This window comes from Raphanus sativus, unplaced genomic scaffold, assembly GCF_000801105.2.
Source record: "Raphanus sativus cultivar WK10039 unplaced genomic scaffold, ASM80110v3 Scaffold0235, whole genome shotgun sequence".
Lineage (NCBI taxonomy): Eukaryota > Viridiplantae > Streptophyta > Magnoliopsida > Brassicales > Brassicaceae > Raphanus > Raphanus sativus.
This window is the reverse complement of record NW_026615555.1, coordinates 24496-42686: the sequence shown is the minus strand read 5'-3', so window position 1 is coordinate 42686 and position 18191 is coordinate 24496. Positions and strand designations below refer to the sequence as shown.

General features: G+C 29.6%; 2 protein-coding genes across 3 annotated transcripts; both read left to right on the top strand.

The window, feature by feature from the left end:
* The first annotated feature begins 15154 nt into the window (after positions 1-15154).
* Positions 15155-15957, top strand: LOC108830568 (protein CYSTEINE-RICH TRANSMEMBRANE MODULE 9). 2 transcript variants are annotated; one of them, XM_018604169.2, is made up of 3 exons: positions 15155-15275; positions 15388-15526; positions 15746-15957. In XM_018604169.2, exons 1-3 carry the CDS (start codon positions 15245-15247, stop codon positions 15789-15791), a joined length of 216 nt encoding a protein of 71 aa, XP_018459671.1. In that variant the 5' UTR covers positions 15155-15244; the 3' UTR covers positions 15792-15957. The 2 variants fall into 2 exon arrangements, with proteins under 2 accessions (XP_018459671.1, XP_018459672.1); XM_018604170.2 differs by having other exon boundaries at positions 15163-15275; positions 15394-15526.
* Positions 15958-17411: 1454 nt separating this feature from the next.
* On the top strand, positions 17412-17986 carry LOC108830560 (60S ribosomal protein L27-3). The gene has a single exon (XM_018604162.2). The coding sequence runs from the start codon at positions 17455-17457 to the stop codon at positions 17860-17862; it is 408 nt and encodes a 135-aa protein (XP_018459664.1). The 5' UTR covers positions 17412-17454; the 3' UTR covers positions 17863-17986.
* Positions 17987-18191: the final 205 nt, after the last annotated feature.

The following is an 18191-nucleotide window of genomic DNA, read 5'->3' as shown; positions in this document are numbered from 1 at the left end:
ATTTAATCCAATAAAACCCTTTAGATTTTAGACTATGTTATATGTCATCTTAATAAACTCGCAACTCTCAAAACATGTATATTGGTGGTGTCTACAAATAGAATAGCAGTCTAATTAAGTAATATTAGTGTTTCGTTATAATTTTCTTATTCAATACATTTTTAATATTTAACTAAAACATAAATTATTTATTGATAAACATGTGACAAGAAAAATATAATTTGTCGCCATGATTCTACATTTAGCAGCGGAAATGCTGTGAATTCTTATAAATATATTTCTGAAACTAAAAACCCGCTAAATCCAACATGATATATTGATCACGTATATATGATATAAATATGATCACATATATATGATATAAAGAAAATATGTTGAGTTCTATCACCATGGCAGTGCCACTAGAAAACATTAACAGATTGGTCAACTTGGCGGGAAGGTTTAAAGCAAAACATTAGGAATATATTATATTACAATTTACACCAACTATACATACTTTGTTTTAAGAAAAGAAAAAACATATACATGATTATGTAATTGAATTTGATTAGCTTTCGTTGGGTATAAGATTGTTTATGCGATACGTACATTCTTCATTAATTAGAACGTACCTATAACCTATGCACCAGCACAACCTACAACATGTTCTATTACCAGCAACATGTTCTATTACCAGGGGCGAAGCCAGAAGTTTCATTCCATGGTGCATTATTAATAAACCAAAACATAAAAAGAAGAGAAAGCAAACATGAAAAACTATGGGTGCATTATATGCATAACATGATTTTAATCATTTTATCTAACAAATTTAAATAGTTTTTCATAACCGCGAGTTAGTGCTCAGGTGTTATGAAGTGTTTCAGGATCTAAGAAACCTCAATTTGAATCCATTGCAACTTAAATTATCCTGACTCGTGGACATACAAATAATAACAAATGTTTTCTGCCGATTAGAAATTTGGAAAAGAATCCATTTCTAGATTTCATTTCCCCTTAAAAATTAGTCTATGTTTCAGCCTTTGATACTCTCACGTTAAACAAAAAATAAAGCTCTAATAGTTTTAACCACAAAATTTTAAACTTTAAAGCACCTCCAATGGAGCTCTTCCCATTCCCATTGGAGTTCTTAATATATGTATTATGTATATATATGTATATGTATATATTATAAATATGGTACCCATTACCCATAACCTCTACCTTCACCCCTAGCTATTACTTAAACTCATTTGTGTCTCAAGTTGTGTTTGTGTATGTTCCTCGTCATTTGAACACACCTACACGTTCCACAAATTCATTTAGCTCCTTAATCCTTATATATATATATATGCAGAAGGACGTTATTATTCCACAACGATGCGTCTTAGGCGCTAGATCTCATGTGAATATCATTTATGCTTCAATTATATTTAAAAAACTAATCCGTAAGACTTTCACTTTATTTCGCTGGTTTTAATTCTTTATCGCATCAATGATTGCATTTTCTAGGTAATCATATAAGCAAAACCTATATTGAACGTCAAAAATAGTGGACAACAAATGACCATGATATCATTCTTTATAACGAATGTATAATAAAATTTGGTTTAGTGTACCATCTATCTTATTAAAATAGGAACATTACAACTTTTTCTAGGTGGATTTTAAAAAAATAGACATCATATATTTAAATTAAATGTTTCATTCTTTATATATAATACGTACCATAGTCTAACTTTACATTGATGTATTTCCTTAAATACAGTTCTTTTTTTGTCCATATTCCATATATGATTTTTACATTTATTATAGGTCAATTTAAATAAAATATATACTAAGAATACTAAAAATATTAATCGTTCTATAATTACCCTATACAATTCATTTTAAATTGATCAGTATATTTTCATTGGCCGTATTAATTTTATTAGTACGAATAACATTAGGTAGATAAATCATAAACACATACATAAATATATGATTATTCTTATAACTACGTTGGGCCTAATCTACTTTCTAAAAAAAATAACACATAGCTTCATATATTGTTTAGAATATAGTAATATTGTATAGTATTATACTTATACAATAATACTAAAAATAAACCAAACTGAAATATAATATATATCGAAAATGCTTTGAACCATTACACACAAAATATATTAGACCTCAGAGATAAAATTCACTTTGAAATTACGTAATAATTATTTTAAAAAATTAAATTTCGTAATGTACAAAAACATAAGTTTTATATAAAATTTTGTGTTACAATAAAAAGACACAACTCGCGCTTGCAAAGTGTTATTTTTACATACGAAAGACAGTTTTGATATTGTTTTTTAAACACAAAATTGAATTATACAAACTCGATACTATATAAAACTAAACAATATAGAATACATTTTAAAAATAAAACACGTGCGGGTGTGCATATGTTTATATATATATAAATATATTATATTACACATATTTTCATATAAATAATACCCCAATGTAAGTTTTTTATGATAAATGTTGAAAATACAAAATATATAGCACTATATATTTTAAATAATATAGAAAAAATCTACTTTACGTTATCATAAAATTTAAAAATCAAATTTAGTAATTAAACACATTGCTTATTTAAACATATTAGTATACATTATTATTTACCAAAATTTTATATTAACACACATTACGATCATGTATAACATTTAGTAAAAACAAAGATAAAAAAAAATTAACTCCCGCTCGGTCGAGCGGGTCATGATCTAGTAAGGTCTTAATATCGAAACACAAATAAATAGTATATGTGCATATAGATTAACTATCATTTATTTGGCATGTCTCAAAAGGAACTACGTATATGTGAGTTAGTTGTATTAAGAAAATACAATAATTCAAATTACCTTTTCGGGAAACTATGCCTGTCCGTACGAGCTCCGGTATGGCTTCAATCATACGGTAAGCAGCGAACATCACCGGCCAGAACCCGGCGACAGGAACACCACACTGATCAGCCACTCTTATAGCCCACGAAGCCAATAAATCGACTACAACACAAGCCACACCCATGTCTTCTTGTAGAAGGATCCGTTCGAGTTGAGACGGCATGATGTTCTCCATCGACTTCTCTATGGAGAAGAAGTCCGAGGGAGGTGCATCTGGATGTTCTTGACCGTCAGATATGGCCAGAAACGTGATTCCAAGATCATCGTTAGTCGTCGAGATCCGACGGTGGATAGACTCAGGAGTCATAACGACAGGGGAGAAGCCACGGCTGAGGAAGGCTGATGCGAGGTGGAGCATCGGGGTGACATGGCCTTGCGCCGGGTAAGGGATGAATATTATCTTTGGCTTTTGTGTTTCTTTCATATCTTTTTCTTGCCTTAGAATTTTGATATTTTCTTCCTATATTTTTGGAGTTGTGATAATTGATATATACTGCTAAATCTATGTGAATTCGGGTTATTAGAAGATTATTAATTTAATTATTGCAAACCATGCATGTGCTATTGACTGGACCAATCTGTAAATTTGTATGCAAAATATATATCAGAGTACTTCTCATAAAATGAAGGTGTGTTCTCATAACTTTTGCAAAGTATATAAGTAACTATTTAGAAAGCAAGACTCGTACAGGTTTCTAAGGAAGCTTTTGTTTTCTAAGGAAGGAAGCTTTTGCATTCCACTTATTGAAGAAAAAACTCTTGTATTCCAGTTGTTGGGCTGTTGCATGTACAGTGCTCATTTAGTTCATATATTATATCTTTAGCGACATGTTTTTCCCGTTTACGGTATGGACCACCGTTCTATCTTTGTGTACGATATATGTATACACAAAGTAAGAATATACGGTGGCTGGCGGTAGCTGCCAAAAGAAAAAGAAAAATTCTGTTTACATTAAAAATGAGTATTTGTATGAAATGGAAATCATGCACTAAATCGAATATACAAACATCAAGTGAAGTCAAAATAGTGGCGCCTGTGAAGTCAACAATCCTCAATAAACATAGAGAAGTGGAGGGCATGTTGTTTCCAGTGATCCAAAAAGATCTCAAAGTATATGTCGAATCTTCCTAATTATTTTGATTTACAAAAGTAAACTGTTTATTAAAATATTTATGAAAATAATTAACATTCATAGCAAAAGAATTAAATTAATTAAAATATAAAGTTGCACTGTGCATATCTAGACATATTTGTAATATTTGTATGGTCGATTTGTTTACTAAAAATATGTCTGATTTGTTTACAGAAGTAAAATAAATATTTGATTTGCTAAAAAATCTTGTAAAGTAGCTGGCTAGATATGTTTATTAAATATACGTATTTTAAAAATAAAAGGTTTAAATTTAATTTTTATGACTTCAAATGAAATGAATAGTGATGATTGATGACTGTTCTGGCCATTTATGTTGTCATCACAATATGATTAATTCGAAATATGATTGGCTGGATAAACTTTGGATTAAATTGAACAACATGTGTTTTAGTTCGGATATTTGGTTAAACTTTATAGTTATGGTAATTCTCTCAAATAACTTTTTTAAAAGTTTTTTTCACAAAACAACATTAGAAAAGTAAAACGATCAAAATAACACATTTTTATTTTAAAATTTTTAATTTTAATTTTAAAATTTTTAATTTTAATTTTAAATTTTTTGAAATTTGAAACTCATATCCAAAACTCACCTCTTAACTCTAAACCATAACTTTAAATTAGTTAATCCAAAAGTATAAATACATATTATACACTTTAATATAACCTCATTTGGTCATTTTTTTTTAGAGTTATTTTGTGAAAATAAACTAAAAATAACTATTAAAGAGAATTTCTCTTATAAATTATCCGAGTGGTATTTTAAAACCAAATTTTCTAGATCTAATTTCATTCGTGATATTCCTGACATACATATTTCAATCAAAAACATGATTTTTTTAATTGCACATGATAAAAGACAGCCGTGCATGGGGTGTAGTTACGTACTCATGAATTATATTAACGTGCCATGACTTAAAGGTAGATGTCAGGTCAATAACGTCCAAGATTTAGGGTTGACCGGTTTTTCTAGTACCATCCGCAAACGCAGCTTTTGCGGTTGATAACGGTTGACAGCATTTCAAAACAATCATACAAACCATTATAAATTGCTTCAAACCGCTCCGAACTTCTTAAAATCAAAAGCTGGTTCCAACTAGCGTTTGCGGTTGCGGACGGTTGTGGTTGGATAAAAAAATACTAAACTATTTTTTCTAAATATTTTAAAATTTAAAATTTAAAACTAAAAATGAAAATATTATAAATAAAAATATATACACATTTTCATATATTAATTTAAATTCACAAACAATATAATATTTTTATAAAAACTTTAAAGTAGCTATTCATCATAATTTTCAAATGTTAATATAAATACATCTATAAAGATATACACATATAAAAGAAAGAAACAAATATTCTTTAAAAGTTCTTATATAAATCTTCATAAAAATATATTAAAATTATAAATTTCAACTACTTAAAAATTTAAAAAATAAACTTAATATTAATATTAATCATATTATATTAATAATTATTATATTTTATCACAATAGTATGTTTTTATATTTTTATAATATTATATATGTTTATATTAATAATTTATTATTAAACCGCTACAATATCTCATAATCAACCAGTCACAAACGTCCCACAAACGCAACAATTTTTAAACGTTACGCCTGTCATTCAAAATGCCATATAACGTTTGAAACCGCAACTATCCGCACCCGCAAACTCCCGTATCCGCGACCGCAACTGCTGCGTTTGAACCAGTCAGGCCTTAGTAGGTCAACAAGCAAAACTAGTTAATGTTCTGCATATTAATTGATAGAAAATAGTTAATATTAATAACTAAAATTACAAAGATTAAGAGTTGATTAGCTGGATTAAGAGTTGGAAAGCTGTTGAAGAAGGAGATTCATATATAGTAGAAGATCGATATGCTTGCCCCTGCTGATTCCTGATTTCTGAATTCTTTAAAGGTTCCACGCGGTGAGTTTTAAAGACCGATCCATCTCGATTTATATTGTCATATTGATAAAGAATTATTTGAACCTGCTCGTATATTCGTTGGAAAAAAACATTCTTTTTTTTTTGAAAGAAATATTTTTTGGAAGAAATATGTTCTGCCCAAAATCAAGAAATGGTTTCCACTGTTAAAATTTTTTATATAGAAAAGATGTGTATCGTGCTTGTATCTCATTGTATAATGTATTAAGGGAAATTAGTATGTCTACCAAAGAATTATATGCTATTTAACATACTACCAAAAGACAACTTTAGAGACACTGTTCATTATTTTCTTAGACACTGCTACCCCTATGTCGTTTCATCTCGGCGTAAGAACACAAAATCTAAAAAGAAAGATATGAAGTACATAGTTATGGATTTTGTCAGTACTTACTCCTAAAAAGATTCTAATAGATTTACTAAATCTCCCTCTTCTCTCATAATTAATATCTTCTCTTTCTCTAAGATATTTCATCCGCAAACTTCAATCTTTCTTCTATTTTTCTCATCGTTAACATTAAAGTACATAACCAAACCCCATTTTCTTCAAAATCAGTAACTAAATGGAAGGAGAAGAACTCTCAGCATCACATCTCCCCATCCTTGAAAGGATTTTCGCGGTGGGGCACAAACCCGTCGGCGTTAGGGTAACTCCATACCACAACTCCTTCCCATTCAGTGACTGCGTGCGGCAACTGTTGTGGTGGTGACTTCACTTGCTCATGCGTTTTGATTTCATCCAACCGGCGAGGAATTCATGAACTATTACTTGAAGAGAAAGATTTTGGGTAAAACTGTAAACCTCAATGCAATTAGGATTATTGATATTTACAAGCATGAGTCTTGGAACTTTTTTTTCTCTTTCTTCTTTTTAACGTATCTTGGTTTGGATTTTTCTGTGAGAGAGAGAAGATGCTAAGACAATTCCTGGTCATCCCATCTTCTCAATGGCCAAGAAAATACTTGCTCAGATGCAAGTATAGTCTTAATGTAAAATTTCTCATATGGGTTTGTGTTTATTTTGTTAACTGATCCATTTTAGACTTTTTAATGTTGTAAGATATTGGATCTGTGTTCGGAAACTTTGTTGCGTCTTATGTAAGTCTGTGGATATAATGAAACTTAACTGTCCAAGTTTTAATGTAAATTGCTACTATTGAACATAACCTTTTACTCTTAATAGGTATCCTATGTGTCAGCTACCATTTTCTATTTTACTATTAGATTCTTATTATGTATCTTCTGCATATATAACACTGTCTAATATCTCCGAGTTTTACTCTCAAGTTGTTATCCATGTTAGCAAATAAAATATTGTCTATCATTTTATATGTATGGCTAAACTAAAATTCAAATTGACATCATTTCAGGAATGATAGTTTTGAATCCTTTATAACCGGCTATATATGTTTTACACAATCTAAGATTTAATATATACATTCATGATATATTGTAGCCGTCTACTACTTCAACTAATAAAAATGATAGGCTGAAACTTTTTGCTAGATTTAATATGTATGACCAAGTTAAAATTCAAATAACCATTACTTTCAATAATAAAATACTTGAATCATATATTACCGGCTAAAACTCCTCTATGCACACGCTAAGATTTAATATATACATACATGCTATATTGTAACCGGCTAAGTTATCATATTATCATAGCATAGCTCTTTGATATATCATATTAGCTCTTCAATACGAATTAGTGGAACTTCTCAAGCTCATCTCCAAACTTGTTTAACAAGATTAGTTCACTATGTCACTGAACAAAGTATAAGACAACTAACTATGATCTTTGTGTTAGTTCACATCTTGTCACTGATAAGTAAATGAATATTTTTGTAAGAAAATTAACAAGCCAAAAGGGAAAGCAAGCCATGATAAAATTTCTTATAACCAGTTTTTGTAAAAACCATCTCTCATCGATTTCAAGAAATTTTCATTGCTAATTCCATATTTTTCTGAAAAAATGAAGTTCGATATATGGCTAAAGTTTGAGTTTAATCACGCTTGTAAAAGCTTGGGAATAATTTCTTACGAAAGTTTAAATGATATAGGCAACAAACTTGTACAATAAGTCAATTTTATTACTTGATAACATATTTCATCATTGGTTACAAAAACATTTAACAAGCTAAATGGTAAAACAAACGATGCTAACATTTCTTATAACCGGTTTTTTAAAGCAATGCCTCTTGGGTTACAAGAAATTTTATCAATCCAATAATAAAAATAACCAGCTAACCTTTTCCGTAACCGAGGACACACCCAAAAGATATTCTTGTAACTAAATGGTATATCCAACCAACCAGAACTTTCCAATTCGATCATGTGAAGAAGAAGAAGATTACAGTTAAAGAGATGTATATAAGTTTACTTAAAATTTGAAGCTTTTGCCTTTTGTTAGAACCAGTAGGTTGTCCTCTCATCTTTTTAACAGTAGGCAAGATTCCTTTCCGCCGGAGCCACCACCGTCTCCACTAGTTTGACTAACGGTGAAAAAAAGTCCAAGAAGAAAACACAGTGGCGTTTCGCTATTTTCTGGTCTGTATTTTCTAGATTTACCTCTTATCTACTTCACACGCTCACTTCCAGTCACAGGCATGTTCATGTTCAAGCCACCGGCTGAGTTTTGTTGGTACGGTTGCTCGTGGGATTGTAGACAGCGGTCTCGTCGGCGCCTGTTAAAGCCAAATATATGTTCTGAGAATATGTAAAATCAGAGAATGATGGCCACGGATTGACCTATGTATTGTATGTCTTCGTTTATTGAGGTAAGTTTAGCAAATCAAAACCAAATCTATGCATAATCTATCCAAATCTAAATAAATCTTTTTGTCAGCCTAGCCTAGAGTTGTACGTCACCTAGTTTTTGAAAACCTATTCGACATTTAATAAGGTCAGTTTAGACTTTAAACATAAGTTTTCAGTCTCACGCGCACTGAAGTTATACTGTTCTTGGCATTGCCCAAATTTAGCCATTTTCCATTGTTTTTAAGCAAATTATCCCATATATTAAACGAATTAAAGTGTTAGGTAAGCAACGGTAGCACGAAACAAATATATACCAATATCTAGAATGAGAACCCGACCATGTATTCAAGAAAACTACTTTATTTGACCCCCTAAATTACTACATTATTTTATTTAGTAAAATTAGCTAAATCTAGTCCATTAAAACTGTCCCAACTCCCAACACTATATTCTTAGAGCATCCTTATCTAGGATTTCTTAAAGTGGGATTTTTAGGAAAATATAAAAAACTGTTTTTTAGTTTTTAACTAAAAAATTAAGAAATTGTTCCGCCCTAAAAAATCCCGGATAATGATACTTTTAAAGATTATCGTATCTTTTTTTAATCGTATTCACAAACAATTCCAACATGTTGCATCCCAAATTATTAATAGGGCTATTTGTGAAATAACCAATAAATAATCTTTTAGAAAAAGTTAATTTTGCAAAGTAACGTACTCGCACTTCTTGTGCGACAATAAGAAGATATTTCAAGAAGTCTATTTATTACAAAATTTTTCAAGAAGTCTTTTATGAATTTTCTTAATTTTTATAAAATTTTAATCAATTGCCAGACTAACTTAATTATCAGAAAATACTTCTAAAGAAGTTTTTAAAATAAATTTTGACAATTCTATTGTTCATTCATGTGTATACATCAATTTCAGACCTCATAAATTTTATATCTTTATTGTTTATAGTGATGAGGTTAACAATATTCTTGTTTAATTAGTAGTCTGCTATAATAAATCTTCTGAAGATGGTGTCTTATGTTTGCTAATGTCTTTTAATACTATTTTCTGCAGATTGGTTCAATTAAAAAAGTTTACTATATAAGTTTGATGCATAAATATTTTGCTTCAGATATTTAAATTGATGTATTTTTTGTGTTTGAAATTTTGTGATAATAAAAGTGTGAAATATTTGAAATTTTTTTATGTTGAACTTGTATCAAATGCTATTTTATTATATTTTTTTTGTATAATAACTATAACTTGTTATCATCATTATTATCATCCAAATTACCCAGAATTGGTAGGGGCAAATACATAAGACTCTCCTTTAAGCTGCACAATTATAATCTTAATAAAATAATATACAATGAAGACAATAGTTTATCGTTAAAAGTTAGAATTTGAAGGAATGAGTAAAGCATACTCTAAGCGAGAACTAAATTTTTTTAGTCAATACAACCACGATTTATAAGACTTCACCGAAAAAGTTTACTAAACTAATATTTAAGTGGGAAACTAAAATTTTTAATGAAATTTAAATGTGAATTTATAAGTCTTCTAATTCGCAGTCAAATTTCATTAAAACTTTAATTTTTCCACTTAAATATTAGTTTAACAGACTTTTTCGGTGAAATCTACTCGAGAGGTATATTAATGAAATCTGATATATAGTTTTTAAATCTCAAAAAAATACATTTCAAAAATGTTTAAAATGGTTTAAAACATAGAAATTTCAAAATAGAATTTCAAGCTTAATATATATATATATTTGAGTCTAACACACACAAAAGTATAATTTATATTGTTTGAAACTAAAAATTTACAACTAAAACAATAACAAGATATAAAATCACAATGAATTTAAATTTGGATTTTTTTTTGTTTTAACACTCACAAGATAAATTTGGAGACAAAGGTAAATCATGATAAATAAAATTTTAAGCTAAACTAATAAGTAAAAAATCACATTAATTTGAATCTATAATTTTATTCTGATTTAACACACAAGATACTCAAAATAATTGGTGAAAGATATAAGTTACCAATCTTGACAGTTGCATAGAAGAATTCTCCAGAAGCATACAATAGCATTACAATCTGGCATACTTCTGAATAAGTTTGATAATGAAGTCCATAGTCCGACATATTTTTCTCAGATCTAAAAACATACATATCCAACAATGGCTTCAAAATAGAGAAATTTATTTATGATTAAATAATAACTAAAACAATTACATTAGGTTGTTTATTCAAATTTAACACACATAAATACATATTTAAAATTGAGAAATTGCATCTCATACACTAAATTTTTTTCCTAATTAAACGAATACCCTAAATCCCACACCATGATACATTCCTCCATAGACACAAACTTTTCACATCATATACATTTTCTTAATTTCATCATTCTTTTAGTATTTTAAACCAATTCACTCTTTAATTTCATCATTCTTTAGGAGGAGAAGATGAAACCATGGAGTGAAAAACCTGTAAAAACAAGATAAATTTGTGAGAAAGACATGAAACAATTATATGAGAAATTAATATAAATTTTGGTGTCTTCAAGTTCTAAGAGTATAGTGAGAATTTGGAGAGTTTTAAAGCAGAAACATTATATTATTCTGCAGCCATTTGAAATAAATTGAGAGAATATATTAATTTTCTTTGCATAAAGAGATAAAAATAATAATTTGGTTAAAAATAATTTGGCAGTTCATTGCAGTTTAGAAGATTTTTGAATTTGTCTCCTAACTCTAAACTTACCTTATATTTGACTGCTAATGCATAATTTCTCGAGAAGTCAAATAGTTTAACTAGATAGCAACAAATATTTCGTAAACATATAATCAAGTTATAAAATATTTAGTATGTACCAAACTAAACATTTATATATGAAATTAAATTTTAAAAGAAATTTAAAAGTCCAAAATATAACTCTAAAAATATCAATACTTCAAGAACATATACTCTAAGAATATCAACATTACTAGAAAATATATCACCAAACCCTAACCAACAGACAATAATGACTCACAATTTATATTTACTCATCTATATGACAATAATTTAATTTATTTTTATTAATTTACATTATTTATATTTTTTTTATTTGCATGAATTTAATTTATTCTCTATCAAAATATTTCTTTCAAAATTTGAATAAATTTTAAATACAGGAGTGAACTTTTTGAGAATTGTTTTCATAAAAAGTTTCATATGGTTTATAACCGTAAAAACATATATGGATTTTTGTCTAGTCATATGGAAAATCTATAATTTCACTACTTTTAGTTTAATTTTCGCATTTGATTAAACTTATCGAATTTATTTACATTTAAATTTCATTTTGGGGTCATTTTTCGTAAATAGCCATATCTTATTAGATGGATATATTAAATTGTTGAGAATTCTGAAATATGGCAGTAAAATAGTTTGATATATAGGTAGGTGAAATTATAATAATTACCTGTATAATAAATTATTATTATTATTTTATTCTACTTAAATAAAATATATAAGTGAAAATATTCATTCTAGGAACATCCACATTGCAAATATCTAAGAGATATCAAAAACCCAAACAAATAAAAAAGAATGGAGAGAGAAGGACGAAGCATTTTTGCATTAGAAATTCCGGATGTCCGTAACTCTACGAATCAAGACAAATACTAATATGCAATATTTATATTCGTGAGAAATAAAGTAAATCACAAATACTAATATTTTTAAGAACATATATCTGATCCTGATCTTTTATATGCATATATATAAGTATATTTAAATAACTATATATAAACTATATAATTATTATATTTATGTGAATTTAAAAATATTTAATATTGGCTATTTAGTTATTAAATTTTATATAATAAATATTGTTTGTTATAAATAAAATTATTTATATTATTTGATTTTTTTTACTTTTTATCTTTATTATGTGATAATCATATTTTTTATTTTTTATGAAGTAAAACTGATAATCCGTACGAATAACTGAAATAACAACAAATATTCAAACCTTCAGATACTTGAAATCTCACGAATCGAAACTGATAGTATTTGTGTGGGACAGAGTAGATCACGGTTAGTCGATTTTTTTTGAATATCCTGTATGTTTCCATGCCTAACTATCATTTATAAGAAACAACAAAGTCATCGGCTGAGCACAATCATAATTTTTATTTTTTATGAAGGAAAACTGATAATCCGTGCAAATAACTGAAATAGCAACAAATATTCAAACCTTCGAATACTTGAAATCTCACGAATCGAAACTGATAAAAAATGTAAGTATATGTATGGGACAGAGTAGATCACAGATAGTCGATTTTTTTTTTTGGATATCCTGTATGTTTCCATGCCTAACTATCATTTATAAGAAGCAACAAAGTCATCGGCTGAGCACAAAAAAGTCATCGATTGATGTCCCAACTTTCAAATCCACTATAAATAAGATGACTCGTATGTTTGTCTGTTTACTCTGCAAATTTTTATCAATACCACAAAATTAAATGAGAATTAGATTCAAGCTAAAGTTTGTCAATCAAAATGATATCACCTCGTCTCCTTATTTTGAAATTGCGTCAGGCCCACGCCACCTTAGATTTTTAACTAATATACATACTTAATAATTATTTAGAGGACTTCTAAACAAATACAGTATAAAACTGCAATTGGAAAATTTTATACCTTTTACACAGATATAGTGATATCTCAACCATCTTTAATGAATGATATTCCTGCATATATATATAGCTGTCGCAAAATCGAAATTGAGCTCTACTACGTAGATTATAATGTTATAGTTAATTTTTTTTTTGTAACTTTAATGTTATAGTTAATATTCCTTTCAATTTCAAAGACTTAATATTCGAATCTTGTAATACTTTATAAATTTTAAACAGGTTACGCGTAATTGTATGGACCATAGCAGAATTTAGTAAATTAATGAGTTAGGTGTTTATTGTTCACACACGGCGTTGTTAGTACATTATTTGGTTGTCTCAGACATAAAATGCCATATATATATAAATAATTATTCACATTTGATGAAAATATCAAATACAAATATTAGAACACCAATTTCATAAATTTGTATAAAATAATTTCGATGAAAAATATATATAATTATAAATGATCAACCACAAATCAACATAAACGCAAACACAGTATTTTTTTTTCTTTTTTTGCAACACACACAGTAAATTTCATAACTCCTGAGTTTTTTCTTTGATAATTCGAGGGTGTTCGGCGGACTGTGACCCAACCGACTAGTCCTTTGGGTTTTAGCATCATGTCATTTTCAAACATATATAGTAGTAAAGAAACTACTATTAGAAAAAAAACTCATGAGTTTTCAAACATATAGCATCATGTCGAACGCTGGATCATATAATAGTAACTAAAGAAACTACTATTAAAACTTCAAAACTTTTTTTTTTTGTAACTAGCAAAACTTCAAAACTTGAAAAACCTTCATAATATATATCACTTTTATTAAGTCATGTAAGATTCTATAATACATAAATTGAATTCAACCACTCCTCTCCAATAATCTCAACAAGTCCACACCTGCTATTGTCGTCCGCGTCTTCATAACCTCTAGCTATTTATATAGAGAAATTCTTGGGTTCACCCCTATAGTGAACCTTTAGGTTCACCCAAACAATAGGATTTCGTCATTTCATATTCGGTATCTTTTAAGAAAGGAAACAAAATATTATCAAGTTTTATTATATTTTTAAAATAAAAAATAATAGTAGTCGTAAAAAAAATTATATTTAAAATACCGTCAACAAAACAATAAACCATAAACTTTAAATCATAAACCCTAAATCCATGGTAAACTCTTGGATAAATCTTTTTAGGTTTTTTTTAAAAAAATACTTTTTTAACACAATCAGCAAATTGGGTAAAACTTAAACTCTAGGATTTAGAATTTAAACTCTAGGATTTAAAACACTAAACCTTAAACTCTAAATACTAAACCCTTGGGTAAACCCTTGGATAAATTTTAAACTCTAGAATTTAGAATTTATCCAAGTGTTTTGGATTTACCAAGAGTTTAGGGTTTATCCAAGAGTTTAGGGTTTACCCAATGGTTTAGGATTTAGGGTTTAGGGTTTAGTATTTGGTTGACGGTATTAAAAATATTTTTTTTTAAATATGTTTTTGTTTACAATTAATATTATTTTTTATTTTTAATCTGAAAATATAATATAATTTGACAATATTTTATTTTCTTTTTCAAAAGATACCGAATATAAAATAACGAAATCCTATTGGTTGGGTGAACCTAAATGTTCACTCTAGGGGTGAACCCAAGAATTTTTCATTTATATATATACATCACCAACCCTTGACAACTATTTTCTTATAAGACACATAATATTCGTCCTCTTTAAATTAAAACCACAACACTCGATCTCTTCTTCATAATCCTCAGCTCCTCACAGCTTATCATTAAATTAAAATGAATCAACCCGATCACAGCACATATTCAGGTAATCCTCTTCTGAAGTCAAAAATTTAATTCAAGATCGATATACGTAATTCCAACAGTTATTCCACAAACATTAATTAGTTGTATGCTTACTTATTTAATAATCTTGTTAGCCATAGTGGAAAAACCTCTACAGGGGCCGTACACAAGCCCTCCGCCTCTTGGTTATCCGACCAGAGATGCTATGTTGGGTGATCCTAAGGCGGCCGCAGTGGAGACAAAGTATAAAGGAGATGGGTTTTGGAAAGGATGGTATATATATTCTTTCAATTTTCTTGTATACGATTACGTTGATCAATCTATTGCAAAATATTCAAATAATTAAAATATGGACTGTTACGTACGTTAAAGAAATGTTGTGTGTTTTAGGTTTTCAGAAACTGTTGCTATTTTAAACAAACTCATGCATGTTACATAAAATTCTGAAGAGAAAAAATGGACAACTAATCTAAGTGGTCTTGTCTTTGGCAGTTGTGCTGCTATCTGCTGTTGTTGTGTTCTGGACGCATGCTTCTGAGACTTCGGAGTTTATGATTTCATGCACATTATTGCTCAATAAAAAGAAGTTTGTAGCTGTTTTACTTAATTACTCTATGTGGAATATACTCTGTGGATGGTTGTCGTTGTTCTGTTTCAGGTATATTAATAAGTGATTGTATTATATATCAAAGTGAATTTGGTTTGTCGAACTGTATCCATAGAACAGGTCAAAATTAGTACCAAATGGATGTGACACGATTCCTCACGCAATTGTCAATAAATTAAACGAGGATTGGGAATGGCTAACCCACATCGAATAATTAAGTTGTTGAAGTTCTTTGCTTTGGCGTTGTAGAACCGGCCCTTAGATTTTAGGAGCTATAGGCAATTTAGTAAAAAGTTCTCTTACTTCTTTTTAAAAATTGGAGATCTATATGTATGTAAATTAGGGGTCTATGTCTATGTAATTTTTTTCAAAAAATTTTGGAAGAGGGGTTTGAGATGAATATTTCATTCGACTTTGCCAATGACCGGTTCTTGCCCTCTCTCATTCAACTCACGGCCAAGCTTCTCTTTTTTGTTCCTCTCTTGAACACACTCTCTTTTGTACTCACTCACTCTCTATGTTTCTTTTTTTTTAAAAATAAAAACTCTTATCTGTTTCTTTACTTGTGAATCATCACCACACAAGCACACACACTCTCTACACTCTCACGCTTCTCTATATTATTAAAAGAAGAGAGCAAGCGGTGTATGTCTAAAATGTTATTTCTCCGAATCTTTTCTTTTTTTTAAGAATTGGATGTCTTTTCACTTGCATAATTATAGTAGTTTTACTCTAACTACTATACACTTGCTTACTTGCAACTCTAGGCTCAACAACTCTCACTTGAATCTTACTTCTACTAACCAGTCTTAACAACTCTCACTAATTCTTCTTAGCTAAGCTTTTTTTTTTAACACTTCACTCATCCTCGATAGCTTGGCCAACTAGTATCTTTTCTTATTAACTTAATTATTTGTGACTAAAGTCACATCTCAACTTTACCTTTCTTGTTCTTAGTTGGCTCCTGCCTTTTCTTCTCTTTCTTGAGTGGTAAGCTATCTCTTTCTTCCACTTCTTCCGTCTTCTTCTATGACTCTTTGGCCACTTCTTATTGTTCGTCTTCTTGAATGGCAAGCTTCCTAGCTTCCACTTCTTTTGTAATTTTTAATCAAAGGTTCAATTCCAACACAAGTTAATTCAACCAGAAAAATAAAAGTAAGACTTAAAAATCACATGGTGAAACAAAATCAGTATATAAAAAATTAAAGATTATTACATGAATAAGATGATGTTTGAAACAAAACTAACATTATATAGTTCTGAACTTATTATGAAGTTTGAACTTAGTTTTTGTAAACCAGAAAATAGTTTTTTTTAACGCCAAAACATTGTTTTATTGCACGAAATCATTTGTGGAGGAAGAAAACTTGCACGGATATGATAAATTGATTTGATTCCTACTCCTTTGGTAACCAACCAGAAAAACCTTTATCAACCCAACACCTTTTAATCCTCTAAGCCCAGCCCATGTTATATGGGCCGAATCAGATTAATTTCATTTCCTTAGGGTTTTCTTCACAGCACACACTATAAATAACCAAAAACCTAATCCTCTCCGCCGGAAAGAGGGAGCTTGGGAGAGAGAGAAGAAGCCATGGTTAAGTTCCTAAAGCAGAACAAAGCGGTGATCCTCCTCCAAGGCCGTTACGCCGGCAAGAAGGCGGTGATCATCCGCTCCTTCGACGACGGGAACCGCGAGCGACCATACGGACACTGCCTCGTCGCAGGACTCAAGAAGTACCCGAGCAAGGTGATCCGCAAGGACTCAGCCAAGAAGACGGCGAAGAAGTCGAGGGTCAAGTGCTTCATCAAGGTCGTGAACTACCAGCATCTGATGCCTACTCGCTACACATTGGACGTGGATCTGAAGGAGGTGGCGACTCTCGAGGCTCTGTCTTCGAAGGATAAGAAGGTGGCGGCTCTTAAGGAGGCCAAGGCTAAGCTCGAGGAGAGGTTCAAGACTGGGAAGAACAGGTGGTTCTTCACCAAACTCAGGTTTTGAGAAGTTTTATCGTTTTTTTCTGTAATGGAATCTACAGTATGCTTTTTGTAGTTTGTCGGAACATGTTTTGGATGGTTTAAGACTTATGGTTTGATATTTGATTCTTGGAATTTTTGTTCTTTTATTACGATCATTTGCTATGTTTTTGCTTTAGTTAATATATCTTCACTGGTTTAGTAATTTAGTTGGAAAAGCCCTAATCTGGTTTTTAGTTTTAGAAGTTATCGATTGATTGTTACTGGAATGGGGTTTCTTTGTAAAGCATGCTTAAGTTGTCACTCGTGAGGGTGTTGATTGATCTAATGGTCTTAGACATAAGAAGATGATCA